Below are 27427 nucleotides of genomic sequence, written 5' to 3' on the forward strand. Positions count from 1 at the left end.
TCTCCCTAAATAATATCTTAATTAATGTTACTTAATATTGCATTAGGATTTTTTGGCAGTCATATCTCACTATTGGCAAGAATTACACTTCTGAACATCTAAACCTCTCTTAAACACCTCCACCCATTTGAATTGCCTGCTATTAAATCACATCTCCATTGTCTAGTACTAATGAAGAATTTATTTGTTTTTAATGCTGAACACAGAATATTCATTTATCTCTCTTTTTTAACCTCTGTTGAATATTCTACGGCTTTCTTCTTTTTTCCGTTCACTTCTGCAGCTTTATTTTATCAGCAGATCCAGTATTTTGTTTTGTTGCCATTTTGTAATAGCTTTGGAAAGCTCCATCACTGATCTGGTAATAATAGTAAAAAGTTCAAGTAAGGGAACATACAAAGTCAGATTTTTCTATCCTCACAAAATAACAATTTTACTTTTGTTATTATTTTTTTGAGAAAATATATAATGCCCCAAACAGTCTATGAATTTAGTCATACTTCTAAATGCTTTTTTGTTATTTATAATAATTTACCCATATGAAAGATTATTGGACAGTTATTATTATTATGATGATGATGATGATGAATTCATGCTCCTTGCAAGAACTCAAACCGTGATCAGAAACTACTGGCTGATCCATAGCTTACTATTATAACACTGACATTTTTGTTTTATTTTAACACTGTGTATGTGTGTGTATATACACATATACATACATTTGCCCCCTGAACTCTGACGGTAAGTAACATTATGATATTTCACCCCTAAATATATCATAAGCCAAAGTACACTTAGCTTTGCAGCAGTTACCTTCTCATTGCTGGGGAAAAACTCTCAACTGAAAGCAGGTTATGAATGGAAGTTTATTTTCAACTTTCTGGGGGTGGTGGTCTGGGGAAGCATGGCAGTAGCAGACAGCTGAACATCACAGCAGCAGGGGAAGTAGAAAAGACAAGCTAAATGCAGCAAGTTGGGTTAAGCTAAGTACCCCAAGGCCTGCCCCCAGCAAAAATCCTCCTCCACCAAGGCTATACCTCCTGAAGTCTCCTCCTGCTAGAGATTAAGTATGAGGCTTAATCGCAAGCACATGAGACTATGTGGGACATTTTATATTTAAACTACCACTTTCCTTCCCTGGCCCTCGTAGAATCATGACCATCTCATGATACTAAGTGCATTCAGTCCAAACTCCCTATAATCTTTACTAGTCCCAACAGTTTTCAAATGTTCAAAATCTAGCATCTTTTCTGATACTCAAGGTAGTCTCTTTAACTGTGAGCCCTGTAAAATTGAAGCATAAGTTACATATTTCCAACACATAACAGTACAGAGTAAATATTCCCACTCCAAAAAGGAGGAATGGGAGCATAGCAAGGAAAGATTGAACCAATAGGAAACTGAAAAACCAGCACGGCAAGCATTATATACCACACCTCAATGCCTCATGAAGTCTTTTGGGCTCCAAAAGTCTTGGGCAACTCTGTCCTTCCAAGCTATGCTGCTTGCAGCCCCTCTCTTAGGCAGTAGCTATCCCAAGCCAACAGCTTTCCTTAGTGGCCATTCCATAATCCTGGCATCTCCAAAATCCTGGGCTCTCCTCTGCAACCTGTGATTGATCTTCACAGCTTCACGCGGTGGCTTCATGTGACCCTATAGGGGTTCAACCCTGCTTCCAGTTCCAAAAGACTAAAAACCACCTGGCCAGTTGTATCACAGTAACAGTCCTCCTCAGTACCAATTTTCTGTAGTAGTAACCTTCTTATTGCTAGGACAGACCAACCAGAAGCAGCTTATGGAAGGAAGTAATTTATTTTGGCCAAGGGAAGTTTCATTATGGTGGGAAAAGCATGGCAGGAGCAGATAGCAGGACATCAACTCTCCACAGCATCAAAGAAGTAGTAGAAAAGGGGACCTGAGGGCAGCAAGTGGGGCTTAGCTGTAATCTCCCGAGACTCACCTCCAGTGATACCTCTCCTTCAGCAAGGCTGTACTTCCTTATGGCTCCACCAGCTGAGGATTGAGTATGTGGCTTAATTCCAAACATACAAGGCTGTGGGAGACATTTCATCTTGAGACCATCACTGTTCATTTTCTAATTCCAAGTTTCTGATTCTTTAATATTCCAGTTTTACAGTTTAATATGCCAATTTTATCATTACACTTCCCAACCCCAGTAGAGAATATACTTTTGTGTCAAGTATTGCTTGTAGTTGTTATGTCTCTTTACTTTTAGTTTCTTGCTTGTGGTGAGCCATGGGTCTTATTTTTATTTGACTTTGGTATTAGTCATCTCACATAGACCTCATAGTGGGACTTTTTCAGAGATTTTATCACGATTCCCTACTCCTACTAATGACAGACAAACTTCCTATCTCTTTGTGATGGATGGCAGTTTGGATGGTTCTAAGAAAATTCAGTGGAAGGTAAACAAAAGTTGGAAAAATATGTTGAAACTAAGGGAGAAATTGTAAATAAATTCTAGGTGGCCCTTTCTATTTGCTACATTGGGGGCCTCAAATTTAGCAGTGGATGTTCTAGAAGCCAACTCATATTGGGAAGCAATATGATTTAGTGTCCCAAAGGTAAAACAAATTGCACATGGGAATCATTTGACTAGGTATCATGATCAGAGAGATATATCCCTTGAGTCCTTATAAAGAAGACACTATTGATGGACATTTTCAGTGGTACTTTTACTATAAATAGGACAGTAGCTTTATAGGACTGCTTTTATGATACCCCTCCTCCACATGAGACAGTTGCCTAGTATTAAGTGCATTGTGCTTATACTTTGATAAAATTGCATGATGGCATTGAGTTGTAGAGCTGTTCTTAAAACACACGTTTATCAGAAACAAGTGAAGGAACAAGTGGAGCCGAAGCCAGGTGGTGAGTGTAGAGAGCTGTGAGCTCAGCCCTCTCCCCCTCAAGATCATAGACACCTTAGAGCACAGGGGTAATGATGGTTTGGGCAAAAAACTGGAGGGCTGTGTAGCATTGGGTAGTTCTTCACAAATACATCTACCTGAATTGAGTTTTGATTTTTGTTCTGTTAGCTTATCAACTGCATTGTTTTAAATTGTCAACATTTTAAAAACCCTTTACTTAGTATTATTCCCTTATTCTTACTTACCTTTCTACAAAAGCAAAAAACAAAAACACACAAAGTAAAACCCCAGATTTTCTACATAGGACAAAGAAAGGCAGAGCCTTTTCCTTGTTTAGTGTTGATATTCCCACCTGTTCTCTGGAACACATCATCTTCTACATTCTTAGGAACAGCGTTCCAATAGTTACCTCCTTTCTCTGCGTCCAGTGACTTCCCTCTCCTATATCCTTTTCTCTCTCTCTCTCTCTCTCTGTCTCTCTCTCTCTCTCTCTCTCTGCATGTGTGTGTGTGGGGGGGTGGGGAGGGAGGGAAAGAGAAAAAGAGTATGAATACCTGGATATTCAGCCTTGAGCAGTCAGGACTTTATCCTCTGAGCCATCTCCCTGGCCCTTTTCTCTGACTTCCAAAAGAAAACTCTCATCTACCTGGCAGCTTCCTCTCTTCTCGAGCTACCATGTATTTGTCCCTTGCTAGGCCAAGGTTGAAGTTGTTTACATTTGTTATGTTTGCTGCACTTCTCATTCTTTTTTCCATGAAGCAATGAGTTGATTGGGGTTACTCACAGAGCAGGGCAAGGGTTGCTTACAGGAGCAATAGATGCAGCTGCGCCATGAGAGCAGCTCAACCCACGGGCAGCCCCAGCATAGGCGACTCACTGAAGCCGTCGCTGTGTGCTGTGCCACTTGCAGGCAGCCCCACCCATGGGAGAGCGTCTCCTTTCCATTTTTTTCACTTTATTTACATGTATAAATTTATGTAAATATTTGTAGTGTTATACTGAAATAACACTTCAATACCAATCTTACATACAGTTAAAAGTCCTGCCCTCTTGAATGAATGTTCTCCCTCCCCCTCAAAAGTGACCATTATCCTAAATTTGATGATCACTGTTTCAATGTGCTTCTTTTTCCCTTTTACTGTGTTTATATAGATCCCTAACCAGGGTATGCTGAACTTGCAATTTGATGTTTATTGCTTTTTTTTTTTTTTTTAAGCTCATGTCTGTCTTTTCCATTTTTAAAAATCTTTGATAGAAATTTTAATGTGATTAACTTTGTTTTCCCTTTTTAAAATGCACTGTCTGTGTTTTAAATCTTTTCTCAGATATGATCTAAAAGATAGTCACCTGGATTTTATTCTAAAAGTTCTCAGGGGTTTTGTTTTTCACTTTTTGGTTTATATTCTGCTTGGTTAGATTTTTCTATTTGTAATGTAAGTATTCAGTTTTCTTCATGTGGAAAATTAGTTTTCTCAGCATCATTTTTTTGCAAAGTCCCTCTTTTCCCTTCTGACAATAGTGTTCCCTCTTATATATCAACTATCCATATACACATGAGACTATTTCTGAGCTCATTCTTTCCAATGGCCAGTTTGTCATGGTAGTAATAATATTATAGAAGCATTGTAATAAAGTTAACCTCTCAGTTCTTCTCCCAAATTGCCTTAGCTGTTTTTTGTTCTCTTTTCTGAAGTTTCAGAATTCATTGGTCAAGTTCCACAGCTGGGATTGGGTTTTGATTGGAAGTATTGATATAATATACTACTAAGTTTGCTTTATTATTATAATGTAATAGGAATAGCTGACTAATTCCATTCTACCCAAAGCTTCACATAATTTCACCCCACCAAAAAATCTAAATCACTTAATCCCAAGAGCAAGAATCCCAAGACTTTGCTGCATAATATAAAGCACTTTAATATTTTTATTTATTTGAGAGAGAGAGAGAGAGAGAGAGAGGAAGAAACAGAAAGTAGGAGAGAGAGAAAAGGTGCACCAGAGCATCTAGCCACTGTGAATGAACTCCAGATGCATGCACCACCTTATGCATCTGGCTTATGTGGGTACTGGGGAATGAAACCTGGGTCCTTAGGCTTTGCAAGCAAGCACCTTAACTGCTAAGCCATCTCTCCAGCCCAACATAAAGCATTTAAAACACAGTTTGGTCATTTAACCTGTACTTTAACCTGCATTAAATCTGTTAGTTGAGGGCTGGGTGTGGTGGTGCACGCCTTTCATCCCAGCACTGGGAAGGCAGAGATAGGAGGATTGCTGTGAGTTTGAGGCCACCTTCAGAATACAGAGTGAATTCCAGATCAGTCTGGTCTAGAGTGAGACCCTATGTCAAAAAACCAAAAAAAATTTTTTTGAAAAATTATTAGTTGGTATGTTTGTGGGGGAAGTACAACAATAGTCACACAGTATCAGATATTTCTACTCTGCTCTAAATATACACATAATAAAAATAAATAATGATAAAATATATTAAATATACATGGAAAATACAGATAGCTCAGAAAGTAACCAAGGACATTTAAACAATTATAATACACTGAAAAGTTGCCCAAGTGAGATTTTTTTTTTTTTGGTTTTTCGAGGTAGGGTTGCACTCTGGCCCAGGCTGACCTGGAATTCACTATGTAGTCTCAGGGTGGCCTTAAACTCATAGCGATCCTCCTACCTCTGCCTCCTGAGTGCTGGAATTAAAGGTGCACGCCACCACATCTGGTTCCAAGTAAGATTTTGTTAGTGAGAGGTGGGAGATGTGAGTGGATAGGGTGTGTGTATGTGTGCGCATGCACACTGTCCTAACATTAGTTCAGAGGTGTCAAGGCATATAGGAGTAAAGTTGAAGAAGGTCTTATGAGATCCAAAAAAGAGATAGTGCATTTTTATCCTTAGCTCCTCAAACTCAGGAAATAAATGGCTGTGACTCATCGCATAAAGCCTTGAATCAAAGCATTGAGATGGAAAAAAAAATCTTAAAGTGCATCTTTGTGCTCTTTTGCTTACAGTCTTACATTACAGACATAAGGTAAGATCGTATTTGGAAAGTAGCTGAGAAATAGCTGCTGAGGAGACTGGGTAGTCTCCCTCAGAATCATAAACACCTTAAATGTGCACTCATGCAAATTCTTTTCAGTAAAATATTTTTAAAGCTATTTTTTAAAAATTTTATTTGAGAGATAAAAGGAGGCAGAGAAAAGGAGACAAAGAGAATGGGTGCGCCAGGGCATCCAGCCATGGCAAACTCCAGACATATATACCACTTGTGCATGTGGTTTATGTGGGTCCTAGGAAATTGAACCTGGGTCCTCTGGCTTTGTAGCCAAGCACATTAACTGCTAAACCATATCTCCAGCACTCATGTGACTTCTTAATGCATGTTGGATATTTGAATAGTGATACCTGCATTTTAAAATAAAGTACAAATTAAACCGGGTGTGGTGGTACATGCCATTAATCCCAGCACTGGGAGGCAGTGGTAGGAGGATTGCTGTGAATTTGAGGCCACCCTGAGACTACATAGTGAATTCCAGGTCAGCCTGAGCTAGAGACCCTACCTTGAAAAACCAAAAGAAAAAAAAAAGGTACAAATTAAGGGCTGGGGAGATAGATGAGGGGTAAAATGCCTACAGTGTTCACGTGAATATGTGTACAGTTCCCTAGCACCCATGTAAATGCCAAGGGTGGTGCTATGTGCCTGTAATCCCAGCATCGGAGAGACAGAGGTAGGAGGATCCTTAGCGGTGGATGCATCACTGAGCTGTAGATTCAGTGTGAAACCCTTTCTAAAAAAATAAGGTAGAGGGCTGGAGAGATGGCTTAGCGGTTAAGCGCTTGCCTATGAAGCCTAAGGACCCTGGTTTGAGGCTCGGTTCCCCAGGTCCCACGTTAGCCAGATGCACAAGGGGGCGCACGCGTCTGGAGTTCGTTTGCAGAGGCTGGAAGCCCTGGCGCGCCCATTCTCTCTCTCTCCCTCTATCTGTCTTTCTCTCTATGTCTGTCGCTCTCAAATAAATAAATAAAAAATTTTTAAAAAAAATAAGGTAGAGAACAATTGAGGAAGACATCCAGTGTTAACCTGTGGCCTCCATACATAATGCACACTCCCCACGTATGCATACATGTATTACAAACATACATGTACACATGGCACAGATCACATACACATTGGTTTTTTTGTTTGTTTGTTGTTCAAGGTAAGGTCTCGCTCTAGCCCAGGCTGACCTGGAATTCACTATGTACTGTCAGGGTGGCCTCAAACTCTCAGCAATTCTCCTACCTCTGCCTCCCGAGTGCTGGGTTTAAAAGCATATGCCGCCACTGCCTGGCTTCACATTGTTGTTCTCTTTTTTTTTTTTTTTTTAAATTTTATTGACAACTTTTGTGCTTACAGAAAATAAACTATGATAATCCCCTCCTCTTCCCCACTTTCCCCTCACAACTCCACTCTCCATCATGTCCCCTCCCTCTCTCCACTATTCTCTTTTATTTTGATGTCATCATCTTTTGCTCCTATTATGAAGGTCTTGTGAAGGCATTGCTAAGCACTATGAGGTCATGGATATCGAGGCCAATTTCTGTCTGGGCAGTTGCATTGTAAGAGCGGTACCCATCCTTTGGCTCTTACATTCTTTCCACCACCTCTTCCTCAGTGGACCCTGAGCTTTGGAGGGTGTGATAGAGATGTTTCAGTGCTGGACTCTCCTCCGTCACTTCTTCTCAGCACTTTGTTGCCTTTTGGGTCATTCCAGTGGTCACTGCCATCTGAAAAGAGAAGCTTCTCTAACCAAAGTGAGAGTAGCATTAATATATGAAAATGAACATTAAGTGTAGTGCTTATAGGGCAGTTTGGTAAGCATAATATATATGTATTTAGCCAGACAAGAGCAGGCTTTATACCCCTAAGGCTCATGACCTCCTCTGCCATAGGTTTTTGATTAGGTTTTCAGTATCAGGCACATATTCCCTCCCATAGAGTGGGCCTCCAGTCCAATTAGAGAGCAGTTGGTTTCCCCTAGAGCAGACATGCCTCTCTTGCACTTGTTCAGTCATTTGGCCTGCCAGGCCACACTTGAGGTTTCCAGTGTCCACTGTCTTTTAACAATGATGACTTCTGTCTCCCATAGGGCTGCATGCAGTGCAGCTTTTTCGAACTTTCAGTTTGGCTGGTCTACAGGGAGAAGGTTTTCAGCTCAGCCCCAGCTTGATTTCTCAGTGACCTTGCCACCGGGCATGTGAACTCTTCACAATAGGGTCTTACCATCTGTTACTCATGGGAAACCAAGGGCCTTGGCAATAGCTTGCAATGTTCTGGATGCAACAGGGACCCTCCCCTGGCCAACAACTGACTGAAAGGTATCCCATTCCCGGCATTGAAAAATTCCTAGTAGCAGTCTATGGCTTCTGGATGTGCCATTGTCCAAAAAAGTAGGTTTTCATATGTCTCATTCAGAATATCTTGAATTTTAATTGATCCTCCCTCACCCTTCTCTTACTCAATCTCTTCCCCTGGCCTCACTTAGGCCATTCCACTCCCTGTTATCTGTTCTTCTACTTACATACATACAATACCATCCCCTAAAGTCCTTCCCTCTTCTCCCTCCCTTAAAGTCTTTTTCTACCTTATTGGCCTATGCTACTGATTTTTGATTCCAGCTTACATACAAGTCTAAACATTTGTAGCTAGGATTTACATATGAGAGAGAATATGTGACATTTGGCTTTCTGGGCCTGGGTTCCCCCACTTAGTATAATCATTTCCAGATCCATCCATTTTTCTGCAAATTTCATAATTTCATTTTATTTTAATTGCTGAATAGAACTCCATTCTGTAAATGTACCACATCTTTATTATCCATTCACCTGTTGAGGGACATCTAGGCTGGTTCTATTCCCTAGCTATTATAAATAGAGCAGCAATAAACATGGTTGTGCAAGTATCTCTAAGGTAGTGAGATGAGTCATTAGGATATATACCTAGGAGTGCTATAGCTAGATCATATGGTAAATCTATTTTTAACTGTCTCAAGAACCTCCACACTGATTTCCCCAATGGCTGTACCAGATTACATTCCCACCAATAGTGTAGAAGGGCTCCCCTTTTTCTACATCCTCACCAACATTTATTGTCATTTGTTTTCTTGATGGTAGCCATTCTGACAGGAGTGAAATGGAATCTCAAAGTAGTTTTAATTTGCATTTCCCTGATGGCTAAGGATGTAGAACACTTTTTTAGATGTTTATATGCCATCTGTATTCTTCCTTTGAGAACTCGCCAGTTAGTTCTATAGCTCATTTTTTAATTGGGTTGTTTGAGTTCTTACTGGGTTTTTTTTTTTTTTTTTGAGTTCTTTGTATATTCTGCATATTAATCCTCTGTCAGATGTATAGCTGGCAAAGATTTCCTCCCATTCTGTAGGTTCTCTTTTGGAGCCGTGTATGGTGGACACACCTTTAACCCCAGCAGTTGGGAGGCTAAGGTAGGAGGATAACCATGAGTATCCAGGTCAGCTTGGGCTAGAATGAGACCCTGCTTCAAACAAACAGGCAAATAAAGTACAAGTTGGGGCTTGATGTGGTGTCACCCACATCTGTAATGCTATCACTTAGGAGGTTGAAAGCAGGAGGATCCAGGAGTTCAAAGCCATCCTCAGACACCTAGCCAATTTGAGGCCAGTCTGGACCACACGAAACCTTAAAGCAAACAAACAACACATTGAATCTAGAACCCATGGCCAGGCTACCTGCATTACCATTTGTTCACTGTTTATTTGGCAAATCACATAACCTCTCTTTGCCAGTTTTCTAAGCTACTTAATGGCAATAATGATTTAATACATTTGTTGTAAATATTAAATAAGTTAACATATGTAAAAAAAAGTTAAATGAGATAACATATTAAACAAAACCATGCCTGGGATATCATAAATGTCACATGCTAACTATTTTTGCAGATACTATTATAAATTCTTAAGAGTTTTTAAATGTGAAATTGTAAACAACCATCAAGTTATATCTTTAACTGATATATATATTTTTAAATATTTATTTATTTATTTGAGAGCGACAGACACAGAGAGAAAGACAGATAGAGGGAGAGAGAGAGAATGGGCGCGCCAGGGCTTCCAGCCTCTGCAAACGAACTCCAGACGTGTGTGCCCCCATGTGCATCTGGCTAACGTGGGCTGGGGAACCGAGCATCGAACCGGGGTCCTTAGGCTTCACAGGCAAGCGCTTAACCGCTAAGCCATCTCTCCAGCCCTCTTTAACTGATATTTGACAGATTGTTTTATTAGCACACTAGTATTTGTTGAACTGAAGAGTTCAAGGTCTATTCTGTACCTAGGGTTTAGTTAATCTGACTTTTTTTTTTCTTTTGGTTTTTCAAGGTAGGGTCTCACTCTGGCCCAGGCTGACTTGGAATTAACTATGCAGTCTCAGGGTGGCCTCAAACTTAAGGCAATCCTCCTACCTCTGCCTCCCGAGCACTTGGATTAAAGGCGTGCACTACCACACCCAGCTGACTAACCTGACTTTTAAGTCTTGGCATTCTTGGGTTCCTAGTTTATATTTTATAGTTCCTATTTTATATTTGTTTTTGGATTGCCAACCTTACTTTCCTCACCATGTGAACACATCAGCATATTATAATCAGTAGAGAATTTATCTGATGCTAGAGAAATAGGCTCTCATACTTAGTGCAGCATCTGAGCAGGTATTTTTTTTTATTTTGATATTTTACTAATAGATAAGCTACCATATATAATTCTAAGATTAAGTGCATAGAATCATGGTTTGCAAGTGTATAAGCAATTTGGGGATAATTCACAAAGACAGTAAATTTTATTTCTGACTTTTCATTTGAAGATATATTTTTGAAAATTTGTTGAAAAGTTAGCATGAAAACAAACTTTGCGGAGTTATTTGTATACAGCTGGAGATGAAATTATGGGATGGGCTGCCCTCTAACTTGCTAAAAAGCAGAAGATTGACAACTGCTTTCATATTGCATTATCTAGCCTGGCTTTTAACTCCAAGAGAACTGTGTTCACAAATTGATGCTCTTTTCCTTTGGGGTTGGTAGAGAAGCATTAAATTGTACTAAAATATTCATATGTAAGTGCATTTAGCTGAAAGCAATTGATGTTCTATCCCCAAGAGGACAAAGAGAAATGCTGTATGGACCTGCAGCCCAGAAAACACCCTAAGCATGCTTCTTAAAAGGTAATTACATGGCCTGGATGATCAAAGCCCTTATAGTGAAGCTTCAGATGACAAAAGACAAGATTCAGAATTTATAAAATGGTTGGGATGTATAACTTTTTTGATCATGTAGTTGCCAAAAATTAGGAACTCGAATTATATTGGTTAATTTTCTCAGCTAATTTTTATCAGGCCAACTTCTCTACATTTATTCCAGAGGACCAGTATCAGCAATTTTTTAAATCCATTGCCATTTTTCCATATAAAGTTAAAATATTTAAATTTCAGAGACTCTATTGAATTCTTTATATATATCTACTTAAAAGTACACTGGTATGATAGATTGGCATGTCTTGTGGATGGTCAATCTAATTTGACAGCTGACACGACAATCAATGAGAGAAGACAGCAAATCTTTGCTTTAGCTCTCTTGGTATGGTAACTAGCAGGGAATAAAACTTCTAAATTTCCGTTCTGAGAAAGCAACACATCAGGTTTTGAGTCTTTCATATAAAATAAATTTATTTTCTCACATAATTTCAGATATAACAAATGTGCATATAAATATGAAGGAATATGACACTATACTAGATGAAAATCTAACCAATGGATAATTGGTCACTTAGCATGTGCCATGTAATTCTTTCATTCTCTTGGGGACTAAAAAATGAGTATAGGATGTACAAAAGAGCATGTTAACACTCAGTGTGATGGTACTCCTGTAATCCTAGCTCTTGGGATGCTGAGGCAGGAAGACTGTAAATTTGAGGCTAGCCAGAGTAATATAGTTCCAAGCTAGCCAGGCCACATAACAAGGCTTTGTCTCAAAAAAGAAAAGAAAAAAATATTAATAACTTGTTTTAATTTTTTAAATTTTATTTATTTGAGAGAAAGGGAGGGGGGGGAGAGAGAGAGAGAGAATGAATATGGGCATGCTAGAGCCTCCAGCCACTGCAGATGAACTTTAGACTTGTGAGCCACCTTGTACATCCTGCCTATGTGGGTACTAGGGAATTGAACCTGGGTCCTTAGGCTTCCCAGGCAAGTGCCTTGAGTACTGAACCATCACTCCAGCCCGAGAACTTTCTTTTTGAGGCAAGCCCAATAGACAGGCTTTTTTTTTTTTTTTTATGCAAGAGAGAGAAAGAGAATGAATATTGGCACACCAGGGTCTCCAGCCACTGTAATCGAACTCCAGCTGTGTGTGCCTCCTTGTATGTACACGGAACCTTGCACACTCGTGTCACCTTGTGCATCTGGCTTACATGAGATCTGGAGAGTCGAACATGGGCTCTTAGTCTTCACAGGCAAGCATCTCAGCCGCTAAGCCATCTCTCCAGCCCCAACAAGTGATTTTAAATATATGCCTATATGTTAGTATTAATCAAACAATCTGAAAAGGAGTTTTTTTTTTTTAAATTTTTATTTATTTATTTATTTGAGAGCGACAGACACAGAGAGAAAGACAGATAGAGGGAGAGAGAGAGAACGGGCGTGCCAGGGCTTCCAGCCTCTGCAAGTGAACTCCAGACGCGTGCGCCCCCTTGTGCATCTGGCTAACGTGGGACCTGGGGAACCGAGCCTCGAACTGGGGTCCTTAGGCTTCACAGGCAAGCGCTTAACCACTTAGCCATCTCTCCAGCCCTGAAAAGGAGTTTGAGTAATGGTCTTTGAGCAGAAGTATGGTGTTTGTGTTGTATCCCACTGATTTATTTATTTAGTTTTTCATTCATTCATTGTTGTTGATGTTTTGAAACAGGGTCTCTTTGTAGTGCATTGTCTGACAGAACTCACTATATATATAGGCCAGGGTGGCCTCAAACTTGCGGTGATCCTCCTGCCTCTGCTTCCTGCGTGCTGGGATTAAAGATGTGTATAGATGCGTAGAAAACTTATTATTTTCCTATTAGCATTTCCTCTCCTCACAATATGGGCTCTACCCCAGCTCTTTTAACTATAGAAGGCCTCCAAACAAGGCTTCATGTAACTTACCCTGAACATCACCACTCAGGTTGCTTTCTTTAAACATAGCATGTTTTTAGAGATAATTTGTTTCACAGAAAAATTAAAACATAGTACAAATGCTTTCCATAAGTAAACTCAGTTTCCCCTATTATTGCTGCATGTGAACTATTTGTGTGTGTGTGTGTGTGTATGCATATATGTGTATACATGTGCCACGGTACATGTATCAGGGTCAGAGGACATCCCTGGTGTGTTGGCCCTTTTTCGCCCTCTTGTTTGAGACAGGGTCTCCTAGCTGTGTGCCATTAGTAAGGCCAGACTAGCATAGGATTCTCCTGACTCCACCTCCGACCACAATAGATATATTGAGATTACAAATGCAAGTTCCACCTTTTGCATCCAGCTTTCATGGGTGCTGGGTAGACAAACTCTGGTTGGCTGGCTTATAGCCACTAAGCCATTTATTTCCCGTAGCCCCTTACCTGTAAACTGTTTTTAGCAGTTATCAAAACCATACAATTCTAGAGCTAGAGACACGGCTCAGTGGTTCAGGCACTGGCCTGCAAAGCCTAAGAACCTGAGTTTGATTCCCCAGGATCCACATAAGCCAGATGCCCAAGGTGACTCGTGTGTCTCGAGTTTGTTGGTGTGCCCATTTTCTCTCTCTCTCTCAAATAACTAAATAAAAATATAAAAACATACAATTCTAGAATTAAGTTTTTTGAAGGTGGAAATTTGTATGAAGATTTCAAGGCAATATTTTTCTAATGGCTTTTTATTGTAGAGAACTGTAAATACAATTTACTCTTTTAACTATTTCTAAGATACAATTAAGTAACAGTTACATCTGCAATGGTGTGAAACTATTTCCACTGTTTTCCAAATTTTTCACTACCCCTTACAGAAACTGTGATTTTTATTTGCATCAACCTTGGCTTCTGTTAATCACAATCTAATTTCTGTTCCTGTGAATTTGCTTATTCTAGATATTCCATATAAGGGGAAATTAAACAATATTTATCTTTCTGTGACTGGCTGACCTCATTTAGCTTGCTTTCTAATATATTCCATTCATGTCATTATCAGGACTTATTTTTATAGCTGAATGATATTCTAATATTTCATAAACATTTGTTGATCAACACATGAGTGGTTCTGTGTTCATCTTTTGGCCATGATGAATAGTGTTTTTTAGAACATTCAAATATAAATGTAAGTTTGTGTTGTCACTTCTTTTGGGAATAGACCTAGGTGTGGAATTGCTGGATAATATGGTAACTATATATAACTTTGTGTGTGTGGTGGGGGGGTAGTATGTGTGTGCACGCGCATGTGTGCTCTATGCACCTCATGCAAAGACCAGAGGAGCATGTTGGCTGTCCTTCTCTGTCGCTCTTCCGGATTGTCTTTCTTGAGATGGACTCTGAACTCAGAGCTGCTGTTTTTGGTCAGACTGGCTAACCAGCAGTGATGCTCCAGTCTCGGCTTCCCACAGGACTGCAGGCATGGCCACGCCCAGTTTTTTACATGGGTGCTATAGGGATTGAGCTCAGGAAGTCTCTGCCACTCTCAGGCTCTCATGCTTCTGCAGCAAGCATTCTTACTCTTTGAGCCATCCTCCCAGCCCCTTTATTTTTAGTGCGTGCATGTGTGTGTGTGTGTGTGTGCATGGGTGCTATAGGGATTGAACTCAGGAAGTCTCTGCCACTCTCGGGGTCTCATGCTTCTGCAGCAAGCATTCTTATTCTTTGAGCCATCTCCCCAACCCCTCTATTTTTAGTGCGTGTGTGTGTGTGTGCATGTGTGTGTGTTTTGAGATACCACAAAGCTGTTTCTCTCTGTTGTTTTGTAGCTCTTACAAGCTTCTTGCCATAGAAGTTATATGAGGAATATTAGACGAAACATCAGGAAAGGCTTTGTGTACACAGTAGTTTAGCTTTTAGTAGTCTGGGGAAAGAGGAAGTCAGGAGTCTGGATTCTATCACTAGCTGTTTCCTGCAGCCTCAATTAAAAACATTTATTTGCACACATGTGTCTGTGTGCGTATGTGCACATGCATGCATGGGCACACTGGTGTCTCTTGCCACTGCAAGTGAATACCATACCCTTGCACCACCTTTTATATCTGGCTGTATGTGGGTGGCTAGAGAAAAGTGAACTGGGGAATTTGCAAACAAGCACCTTTAACCATTGAGCTATGGTTTTTGTTGTTGTTGTTGTTACTGATTAAAATAGACCACACAGATAATCACAGAGATCTGTTACAGCTCCCAAATTCTATAAAGATATGTAGAACTTAGCATATTTTGACTTGGATCAGCTAAGAAACTCACTGACAAAAATTTGGCAGTCAAAATAAACTTTATATGTGACCTGCTAAGATGCAAAGGTTTGTAATAGACTTGATTATGTATCCAAGTATTTTTGTGCCTTATTAACTATGGGAATAAATTTGGCCAGGTATTTTACTTTTCTTCATTTCAAATATACTTTAAATCCGTTTTCCCAAATGGAAAAATCTGTGAATTAGTGTAGAAACTAGGTAAATGAAAATCATTTCATTACAAAATAACTCAATTATATTTTAGTATGAAAATATTCTGATAAGGGAAACTTGTTTCAGGTAATGTACATACAGTGTAAATGAAATCTGCAATTAAAAAAATCACTGAAAGGGGCTGGAGAGATGGCTTAGCAGTTAAGGGGTTTGCCTGCAAAGCCTAAGGATCCAGGTTCTATTCCCCAGTATCCACGTAAAGCCAGATGCACAAAGTGGCACATTCATCTGGCATTCTCTTGCAGTGGCTAGAAGCCTGGTGCACCCATTCTCTCCCGCTCCTTGCAAATAAATAAATAAATAAATAAATAAATAAATAAATAAATAAATAAATAAATAAATAAAATTTTAAAGATTACTAAAAGGTCAAGAGCTAAAATTTCATTTTTCTGGTTTACATTTAAATTTCTTAAAATATATTTTATTTATCTATTTGAGAGAGAGAAAGAGGCAGCGAGAAAGAGAGAGAGTGGGCACATCAGGGACCCCAACCACTGCAAATGAACTCCAGACACATGTGCCCCCTTCTGCATCTGGCTGATGTGGGTCCTGGAAAGCCAAACCAGGATCTTTTGACTTTGCTGGCAAAACCTTAACCGCTAAGTCATCTGTCTAGCCATGACATTTAAATTTTTAAATTACATATCACAATATAGTTAATACCCATGTTTCAAAAAAAAATTTTTTTAACTTTGAGCCTAGCATGGTAGTTTAAGACCAGCACTTGGGATATAGAGGAAGGAGGAGTGTAAGTTCAAGGTTAGCCTGGGCTATATATGGGGAATTCTAGGCCAGCCTGGGTTTTACATAGTGAGACCCTGTCTCAGAAATTCAAGGATTGGACATGTAGCTCAGTGGCAGTAGAATGTTTGCCTGGCGCGCACAGGCCCTAAAACAATAGCAGCTGAGTTGTTAGATTAACATTTTGGATGAAAAATGTGAGATGCATAATAAAGCACACAATAAGGGTATAAATGACCATCCGCTTTCAACATTCTGTATCTGAGCCAGTGTGGAGGACATTAATTCCTTCCCACACCTCTTGAGAGAAGGTGGGCTGATAAAAATAATATGGAGAGATTTGTATCTGTAGGTGAATTTTAGATTTTGAAGAACCTTTGACTAAAACGTCCTGTACAGTAAGAACTAGGTCTGTCTGCTGGCCATAAAGTGTCCCTTCATGGGAAAGACACTCGGGTTGGACTGCTGCTACTGCTTCCAAGCAAGTCTTTGCCATTGCTTTGAGACATTTTCTCTTAACAGTTATTTTGAACCAGATACTGACTTTATTGAGAGAGATCTTTAACAAAAAGTATCAGCTAGTTTCCAGTGCAGGTTTCATATCTTAAAATAAATGAGCATCATGAACAACAAAGAAAAAAATACTTCTGAGTCTTGCCTAAGCCAGTCTCCTGGCTGGTCTCACAGCTAGCCTGTAAGCCTTTGTTAAAGTATTCTGACATACATGTCAGCCATTGATAGAACAGTGACGCTAAAGGGTGTGGCTTGTGCGTGTTTTTATGGAAAAGAACTCATATAATGTACAAGCTGATAATTCTAGTAATACAGGGTAGAAGCTAACTGATAATATTTTTAAAATTACAAATACGTACTTAACTTGACTATTCATCTTCTTGTATATTATCTTGGGGATGTTCTATAAGGTAAATATTTCCTGGAGTTTAAAGCATATTACGGTACTGTAACCACACTGAGTCACACAGGTTGTATAATATAAAAAAAAATACTGAATTCAGAATGAAATATTAAGAAGGCTGCCTAAAGAATAGAGTGAAGTTGGCAGAGGGAGAGGTTGAGGAAAGGGTGGTAAAATATACCAAATTTTGTTGTGAAAGATTAATACATTCTAGAGGTCTAATGTACAGAATGAAAATGGCGACTATATGCTAGATGAAAAATTTAAAATTTTTTGAGAGTATGTTAATTTTTTTTTCATTGCTAGGAGTCAAACCCCAGGGGGGCTTGTACATGGTAGGCAAGTACTCCACCAATCAGTTACGCCTCTGGCCCTAAGAGAATGAATCTTAATTATTTCTACCAGAAAGGAACAAAGGGAGGGAGAGAGGGAAGGAAAAAGAAAGAAGAAAAAGCAAACGGAAAATAAAAGAAAAAAGAAGAGAGGGAGGAGAAGGCAGGAGGAAGGAAATCAAGAGAGAAGAAAAGAAGTAGCTATGTGAGGTGGTGGGTATGTTAATCAGCTGATTGTGGTAATCAGTTCACAATATGTATATCTGCCAAATTGTTATATTGTATAACTTCTATATAATTTTTTTTCAAAACTACTTCAGTAAAACTGGGGAGAAAAAAATACCTTTACCAGGTGTATATAATGTCAGACAACTCAGAAGCCCTGCATAAAGACTCAACTTTCTCTTCTATACAATGGAAATAATTTCTACCCTATACAGTTGTTGTAGGTAAATGAAATAATGCATGGGAAATGCAATGGTGTACAGACATGTCATTGACAATACATTTGCAGTTTTTGGCATGCTCTGTTGTCTCCCGATAAACCTTGAGCCAGTCTCAGTACAGGTTATTGACTCAGTGGAAAATCATAGATGGAACATACCTTCAGTTTCAAACAAAGAATGTGAGTAAATCTTCTATTCATGTAAAGTTCTGTCTAGCCACAATTCTGCCCAACAGCTCTGTAATACAGGCAGAGAGCTGTTTGAGGGAAGAAGCTCAGATAGTTGTCTCCACACTTTGGAGCCTCTTCCAGAAAGAAGAGTCTTAAGCAAAACTTGGCAAACAGAGGAAATAGTGTAGCCTTTTAAATGAGCAGGATGAAATATAGCAATATTAATGCACAGGAGGCTCTCAGTAATTAGAAAATATAGTTCAGTTAATCTATTCCTTAGAGGCATTTGTTATTTGCCATGATAAATTTGTTTATCTCCTGACCTGACATTTGTATTGTGTGCATGTATTATGTTTCAGCCTGTTGAGTAAAGAAGGTTAGGAAAGTATTTGCAACTCTGTAAAACTCTTGTCTCAGGCAGCTTGGGAGTGGTGTTTTTAAAAAAATTTTTTTGAGTCAAGCCCAACTGATTGCCCTCCCCTTTTTTAATGTGAGAGAGGAAGAGAGTGAGAATAAGAATTGATGCTCTAAGGCCTCCAGCCACTGTAATCCAGATACATGCGCACCACCTTGTGCGTCTGGCTTATATAGGACCTGGAGAGTCGAACATGGGTCCTTAGGCTTTGCAGGCAAGTGCCTTAACTGTTAAGCCATTTTTCCAGCCCAGGAGTGTTGTTTTTGAGCACATAACATTGGCTGTCTGAACTTGTTTAGTAAAAACTACTTATCTGATGTGCTTTTCTTTTTTTTTTTCTTTGACAAAATGTTATTTTTCATATTTTTTGCCAGCTCTACCTAAAGAGGGAGATTGTGGGTAGAAAATAAACTTAAAACCTAACTTAATTTTAAAATGTAAACAACATTGTCTTGATTTTTCAAAAACTAATGTTTCAAATATAACCACTCTGCTCATATCCATCTTTCATATAAAAAAGGAAGTATATGTATAAATCTCTCCATTCTATACTGTTTAAAGTAAAGTAGATCTGAAATTGCTGCAGGCAGAATCCTGTTCCAGTTTCATAAAAAAATGAGTTTGTGAACTCATATAATTCATATATATTTTCATTTTGTAATGCAGCCAGTTTGGTACTCACACCTGGGATATGTAGCCCTATGTGAAAATTGTGTTAGTTTAGTTTTGTAAAGTTCACCCTAGATTCCTAGTTAGCCCTGTTCAGGAAGTTGGACAGAAATTCTAATCTTTGTAAGCATCACTTCAGCTGAAGACCATGCATTGTGATATACTCTGCCTTTTTGGTGTTTCATTTCAGGCATTTTTAAATTTCTATGTTAACTTTTTGACTTATGTACTTTAGGTACTTATTTTGAGAATTGCTTGGTCTGGGGACTAGTTATTTTAGGTTTTTACTAGGGAACAAAATTCAGTAGTTGGAACATTGCTTTCCAGAGTATAAACATACTGTATCAAACCAGTAGAGATTTTTTGTTGTCATCGCTGTTTTGTTTTTTTTTTATGTTAAATCTATGGAGTATTCTTCTGCTCTTGGATTTCCTACCATGATCTGTTTCCAGAGACCTGGTGCATGTCGCTGGGTGACGCCGGCTCAGCGCTGGCCCTTCCCGGATCCCGCTGCCTCAAGCTCCTCCGCAGCTCTGCCACAGTGCGTGCTCTCCTCCATTCTTTTTTCTTTTAAATATTTTATTTATTTGTTTGTTTGACAGAGAAAGAGAGAGAGAGAGAGAATGGGCACACCAGGGCTTTTTGCCATGCAAATGAACTCCAGACGCATGCACCCCCTTGTGCATCTGGCTAATGTGGGTCCTGGGGAATCGAACCTGGGTCCTTTGGCTTTGCAGGCAAATGCCTGAACTGCTAAGCCATCCCTCCAGCCCTCTCCTCCATTCTTACTGAGGATGAAACAACCTGCCAGGGGTCTTCTGAGCCAATACAAATCATCAGTTCTACTCTAGACCCACTGTCAGACAATACCTGAGTGTCCTAGCAGAGCTTATGAAAAAGCTCCATTTTTTATTTATTTATTTTTGTTCATTATTTATTTATTTATTTGAGAGCAACAGACACAGAGAGAAAGACAGATAGAGGGAGAGAGAGAGAATGGGCGCGCCAGGGCCTCCAGCCTCTGCAAACGAACTCCAGACGCGTGCGCCCCCTTGTGCATCTGGCTAACGTGGGACCTGGGGAACCGAGCCTCGAACCGGGGTCCATAGGCTTCATAGGCGAGCGCTTAACCGCTAAGCCATCTCTCCAGCCCAAGCTCCTCTTTTTTTAAAACATTTTTATTTATTTATCTATTTGTCACACACAAACAGGGGCAAGGAATGTGGGCATGCCAGGGCCTCTAGCCACTGCAAGCAAAATTCAGGCACATGCACCACCTGGCCTTATGTGGGTACTGGAGAATTGAACCCAGGTCCTTAGGCTTTGCAGGCAAGCGCCTTGACATCTGAGCCAAAATCTCTCCAGCCCCAAAATACTCTTCTTTGATTCATTCTAGAGTATTTTGGATTTGTGTTCTCCAACTTGGAAACCGCTAAACTTCTTATAGCTTCTAACTACATGAAATGTGGTTAGTATGAATTGATATTATATTGTTTAAGTTAGTTTCAAATGTTTCTTTTTACCTTACTGTAACTATTAAAGTTTTAAAATATGTGATTTACAACATATCTTTACTGAAGATCTCTGTTTTGGACTTTTCATTATTAGACTAAAATCATAGTGTGTACAAAGGGGGACAGCTTTCCTCTTATCCTCTGTACTCTACTTCCCAGGAGAAGCAAGGCTCATGTTACATCACTTAAATTTCCATGTTTTGGCCAGGCGTGGTGGCGCATGCCTTTAATCCCAGCACTTGGGAGGCAGAGAGAGGTAGGAGGATCTGTGAGTTCAAGGACAGCCTGAGATTGCATAGTGAATTCCAGGTCAGCCTGAGCTAGAGTGAAACCCTACCTCGAAAAACAAAACAAACAAAATCCAGGTTTCTTGCATGAGGTCTGGGTAAAGCAGGAATGAGGTTAGCACATACTGACTTTCAAAAGGAACCAAACCTAAGCATCCACCGAAGAATGAAGTTGGATCCACTGGTTGGTTAGATTTCTATGAGAGAGAATACGAAGATCTCATTCAGTCATCCTCCATGTCTCAGACATACAGTTTTGTCATCAAGTTAGAATCATGAACAGGCTTGTTTTGTTCGAAAGGCTAAGGGAATAGGAACAGAGGGGTTGGACTGTACAAGTGGGCTCCTGATTGGTGGGGTGTGAAGATACTGTCCCCCTAATCTGCTTCTTGCTCCTGAAAACCTTTTTACTTCTATGACAGGTTCAAGAAGTGTGGGGTTGCACAAGAGACCAGAGATCTCACGCGCTGCTCAGCCCCTTGTCCTTATTCTGACTTTGCTTAGCCTGTGTTGTCAGACGGTGAGCTTCTTGAGGACAGGGGACAGAGAATTTTTCACTTTTATATCACCTACAAAATAAAACAACATGAAAAATCAGCTAGTCAATACCATTGAACCTTTTCCTTTTGTGACATCCTTATAAAATTACTGTATTTGTATCACCCGGGGTTCAGACTGCCTAATGCTGCTTCTAGTCCACAAATATCCGTTGCACAAATTGCTTAGTACTCTGTTCTTCTGGACTATCGTCATCATAGAAGTACAGGTCAGTACAGTAGGAACAGTGCTTCCCTCCAGCGTTGTTCAGTGTACATTCTGCTCAGCACTATGCAGTAGATCAAAGACCACCCTAGGACATTTCCATCCCACCTACTCAGTAGGATAAGAGCATCAAGATTTGAATGAATTTTCGCCCATGAAAAGTGCATTAGTATATTTCGGGAAAACAGGTCCTCTTCTGAGGACTGAAGTCTCAACAATAATCCTAAGAAGTTGGACTTATTATGATCCTAGTTTTTCAAGTGAGCTAGTAGCAGGGGCCTAGAGGGTTAAATAATTGGTTATAAGCTGGTAGAACTAAGCAGTGAGGTAACCACAGCAGTGTTACCTCTGGCAGATCTGTTAAAACAGCATGAGATGCAGGCTCTCCAAGTGTTGCTGTTTGTAGTAGAGTCCATCTGGAGACTTCAGGCCTTGAGTTCTTGGATAAATCCATAGCAGGTTTTTTGTTTGTTTGGTGTTGGTTTTTTTGGCCTATGGCAAAGAAAGACAATGTGTGCTTTCTTTTGATAGTGTTTGCTCCTGCTGAGATCAGTGCCCTCTCTTTTCTATGTTGCTGTAACCTCTGGTTATCCTTCCAACTCACCAGTTTCCATTCTTGCATAGTGGAATGGCCAACCCATGTTACCAGTCCTCCCTTCCTCTTCCTGCCCTCTCTGAATTTCTACCTTTGCTAAGACTCCTAAGATTAGCTCCTCCTTTCATTGTCTGGTTTTTTCCTTTAATTCCTCCTCTTTTTGAACCCTTAACTGCTGTTCTGTCCAACATCTTCTCTCATTTTCTCTCCCGGTTATTTCACTGATTTAGAAGGTAAGTGCCTCAGGGTGGGGATTGCCTTGTTCTGTTGTGAATCAGTAGTTGAAGTGCTCCATAAATTAGCATCTGTGACATTTTGTACATACTAATTATTATTATTGAAATACAAAAATGCTTTCTGAACCATGAGGAAGCATCCTAGGATATTACTCTAATTGCCTGTACATGTTTTTTAGAAAGAAGAAGAAAGCTCTTCCTGCCTGAGAGTCTCGGCATAGCAGCCTAAATCCCGTGCTTCTCCTGGGGTCTTACTTCAGCACTTAAATTTTTATTCTTACAAACCATGTTTTGTTTCCAGACCGTAAAATAAAGTCTCATTGATCAGGGAGACCCATTCAGGCAGTTTCTGTTCACCTGCCTTGGTACATTTACGTTGAAGTCATTGGAGTTCATTTAGAGGGGCGGGATGTTAGAAGTACACTTATTTATACTTTTGTTCACTTCCAGAGTGAATCAATGTTTCTGTTAGCATTTATGCTGCAAATGGAGCTGCTAAGATTTGTTTTTTTGTTACGTCAGAGTGGCCAGCTCTACTGCTAACCAGCATCCCGCCCTTTCTACCTCCCTTCTTCCTTATTCCCCTCACTTCCTACCTTTGCTAAAGCTGCTAGAATTAGCTCCAAGACCACGCCTCCTTTCAGTGTTGAACACACACACACACACACACACACACACACACACACGACTTTTGATCTTTTCCAGTGCTTGTTTTGAAAGTATAGCTAGAAGGGTGGTCAGGAAGAGTGTGGTAAATGAGACAGTTTCTGTGTGTCTGAATACCTTGCATTAAAAATCATTGTATTATCTGGGTGTGTAGCACACACCCTAGTATGTGGGAGGTTGAGGCAGGAGGAGCAGGAGTTTGACACTAATGTAGGCTACATATGACCCTGTCTCCAAACAAACAAACAAAAAGCAGAATCATTGCATTAGATTATGTTGACCGGGTTTTCCTGAATATGAGTTGTTTGGTTTCTTTTGAGGCAAGCCCAGCAGACTGGCCTTTTGTTGTTGTTGTTTTGGGTTTTTTGAGGTAGGGTTTTACTCTAGCCCAGACTGACCTGGAATTCACTATGTAGTCTCAGGGTGGCCTTGAACTCATGGTGATCCTCCTACCTCTGCCTCCCAAGTGCTGGGATTAAAGGCGTGTACCGCCATGCCCAGCATGTAGGGGAAAGAGAGAAAAGAAAATTGGCACAACAGAGCCTCCAGGCACTGTGATTGAACTCCAGACGCTTGCACCACCTTATGTGCATGTGCGACCTTGCACACTTGCATCGCATTGTGTGTCTAGCTTACGTTGGGACCTGGAGAGTTGAACATGAGTCCTTATGCTTTGCAGGCAAGTGCCTTAACTGCTAAGCCATCTCTCCAGCTCTAAGTTTTCTTAAATATATTTTGATTGATAATTTAATAACTGTCCCTTTATGAATGAAATACTAGTCAGAATAAATTGAAGTGGCTTAAAATTAATTATTGAAGTTACTTAAGTCTTAAACAGAAAAAAAACAGTGGCATGTATTCAAAGGAAAGAAGTTTGCTTATACTCATGTGAATGTCCAGGTCTGAGGAGGCTATGTATAATGGCAGGCCTGTTGTCCAGCTGTGCATGGTCGGAATTGATACTCAGAACCACAGAGCACGTGTTAGGGGCTCATCTTCACCCACACATTTCACTCTGTGTGGTAGAGCTGAAACACCTTTTCTTGAAGGCAAATTGTTCTTATTTAACTTCAGGCTTGAAGCTAGGCGGTGCGCCTTCCATGTAACCAGACTGGCACTACAGCTTTTTCACAACTGACAGCCAGGGCTCTCCTCAGTTTGAACAACAGGAGATAGCATTGAGCAGCTGACTCACAAAACAACCCCATCTCATCTGTGGTTGATTAATTCACTTTTAGGACTATATCATTTCCAGATTACAGAGGGGTGTCTTGCTCTTCCGGAAGCAAGTGGACACTTGATGCTTAAAAAAAAAGGCTAAGAGAATCGTTAGTCATGTGGTTCAGCCAGGTCCACCGCCATCTTATGGTCTTTTTTTCAATTATTTAAAAAAATACAGTAAAAAATAAATAAATAAAAAGGCTGAGAGTATGCTGCCATTGCACTAGACAGGCTTACAGGACTCGAGCTCCTCTCTCAATGGGCCTCAGCTGTGGCTGCTCCTGGGGCCTTTTGAAGGTCACTGGTGCCAGGACTGTCCTTGCTATGCTTATGTTTGGGGAAGCTGAGGGCCCCAGAAGACAGCTGTCCATAGGCACTTACACGCTATGAAAAATGACAAGAAGAAAAAATTCCTCCTAGTGCCTGGTTGAAATGCTTTCTAATAGAGCAAACAGTTGTTACATTAGCTTGTAAGCAATACAGGAAACAAGACAGAACCACCTGATGCTGTGTCCTCATTTGTGATAAAAGTACGTGTGGGGAGCCGTATCAGTGCCTTCTCCATGCTATTCATAGTAAGGAGAGACTAGTTTCAGTTGTGACAAAACCATAGTATCGATCTGGTTACATAGGAGATGCGTCTTCTACCCAAGCCAGGACATGTTGGCTCAGTTTACGTGTGGGAAAAGGTTTTCAGTTGGAGCTTTAATTATACCTACTAGACAAAATGCAGCAACTAAGCTCTTGTAATTAAGCACTTGTTAAATCACTTTTCCTTGATGGTAGTGAGTTTTAGTTTCCAAACATGAATATTTGAAATTTTTTAGATAAGGGGACAGAACAGTAGTTGGCCATCATTCGGACATAAATAGCATCATCATTGCTAAGAAACTACGCTATGGGAGTCTTTTTGGTAGGTGCTAGAAATTCTGAGCCCATGCTTCCAAGAGTTTTATTATTTTCCATTCAGGGAGGGGGATGTGTGTATGTGTGTGCACGCATACTCTGTCTGTGTGTTTATACACACATGCACATGCATGTGTTCTTAGAACTTCTTGATACTAATTTGTATTTCTGGTTTTTATAAATATTGTTTTATAAACATATCTTTATTATTTATTCACAAATATACTTTTGTGAAAAGGCAACAAGTTAAAATTTATTTTATTTTATTTTTTTATTAACATCTTCCATGATTGTAAACAATATCCCATAGCAATGCCCCCCCCCCCGCACTTTCCCCTTTGAAACTCCACTCTCCATCATATCCACTCCTTCTCTCAGTCAGTCTCTCTTTTATTTTGATGTAACGATCTTTTCCTCCTATTATGATGGTCTTGTGTGGGTAGTGTCAGGCACTGTGAGGTCATGGATATCCAGGCCATTTTGTGCTGGAGGAGCATGTTGTAATGAGTCCTACCCTTCCTTTGGCTCTTACATTCAAAATCTATTTTAATGTGTTTTAATGTATGTTCTTACATGTTAATGTACAGTGTGTGCATACTGTGATGAGTAGACAAAGCATGAATGAGTTGCACAGTGAATTGAATATCACAGACAAAAATTGCTATCCCACAGATAATTGTGAGAGTAACTATGTGATTGAGATAGTTGCTGTAAAGTGCTTAGCAATGCTTGGTATATTCTAATTGCACTGGGGTCCTCATTACCCACATGTGCATTACTATACCACCACTACTGTAGGACCTCAATGGAAAAAGACAGCTAGGTTAAGAAGGTTGGGGAACTAAAAAGCATGATGTAAGTCATGCGTATTGCAAGCTGGGGCTGTAGCTCAGTTGGTAGAGTGCTTGCCTCGCATGTGTACGGCCCTAGCACTGCATAAAGCAGGTACTGTGATGAGCACCTGTAATCCCAGCACTGAGGAAGAGGAGCAGAAGGATCAGAAATTTAAGGAGTTTGAGACCAGCCTGAGCTATGTGACACCCTATCTCAAAAACAAATGTGTATTGCATTCATTTTTTAAAAAATCTGTATTATGCCTAACATGAATTGCTAATGGTCAATAATTTGGAAAATGTTATATAAGACTGGGGATGGAGTTCAGTGAATCGGAGTGCTTGTGAGCTTGCAGAAAGCTCCTGATTTGATCCCTGCAATGCATAAGCCAGATGTGGCAGTGCATAAACCAGAGGTGGTGGTGCATAACCATAATACTAGCGCTGGGGTGGTGAAGGCAAGAGGATCAGAAGTTCAGCGTCATTGTTGGCTACATATTTAGGGAGTTAAAAGGGGAGAGAGAGAGAGAGGGAGGGAGAAATAAAGGGAGGGAGAAGAGAAATGGAGGGGGGAGGCCCAGAAGGGAAGGGAGTTGTATGATATAACACATATTAATAATGTGATTTGTGTTTCAGGAACTTTATATTGCCGTTGGAATATCTGGAGCTATCCAACATTTAGCTGGGATGAAAGACAGCAAGGTAATTGTATGCAATAATACTGAGATGAAAAGGTTTTACATTTTAAATTTAGGTGCCACTGTACGTTATGTAGTTAAAGTATGTATCGTGAACCTTTCATGTTAACATTGATAAAGGAACTGAAGGAAAGAAAAGCTGTCTAAATTGTACTGTGGGAAGGGGGAACAGTGAATGCTGTGCCATGGGTGGAGGGCTCGGGGAATGAACCTGATTGCAACTCAGCCACCAGCTTACTGCAGTTCAGCTTCTTTGTCTGCCAAGTGTGAGTGGTGGAAGAAAATCACTAGTGTCCCCTTCAGCTCTCACAGTCTGTGGATAGAAAATGGGAAGCATAAACAGCTTGAGGTTTTGAGCCCTGATTCTCTCTGTCCCCATGACAGACCCTCTCTTCTTAG

At 40.1% G+C, this 27427-nt stretch overlaps 1 protein-coding gene across 1 annotated transcript in view; it reads left to right on the forward strand.

Annotated features, from left to right (window-relative positions):
- Positions 1-27427, forward strand: part of Etfa (electron transfer flavoprotein subunit alpha) — a 77302-nt gene that overhangs the window by 38950 nt on the left and 10925 nt on the right. The window contains exon 10 of the mRNA XM_045160469.1: positions 26967-27032. Coding sequence (XP_045016404.1) covers positions 26967-27032 — 66 coding nt within the window. The remainder of the gene's footprint in view (positions 1-26966; positions 27033-27427) is intronic.

This window comes from Jaculus jaculus, chromosome 10 (assembly GCF_020740685.1).
Source record: "Jaculus jaculus isolate mJacJac1 chromosome 10, mJacJac1.mat.Y.cur, whole genome shotgun sequence".
Taxonomy (NCBI): domain Eukaryota; kingdom Metazoa; phylum Chordata; class Mammalia; order Rodentia; family Dipodidae; genus Jaculus; species Jaculus jaculus.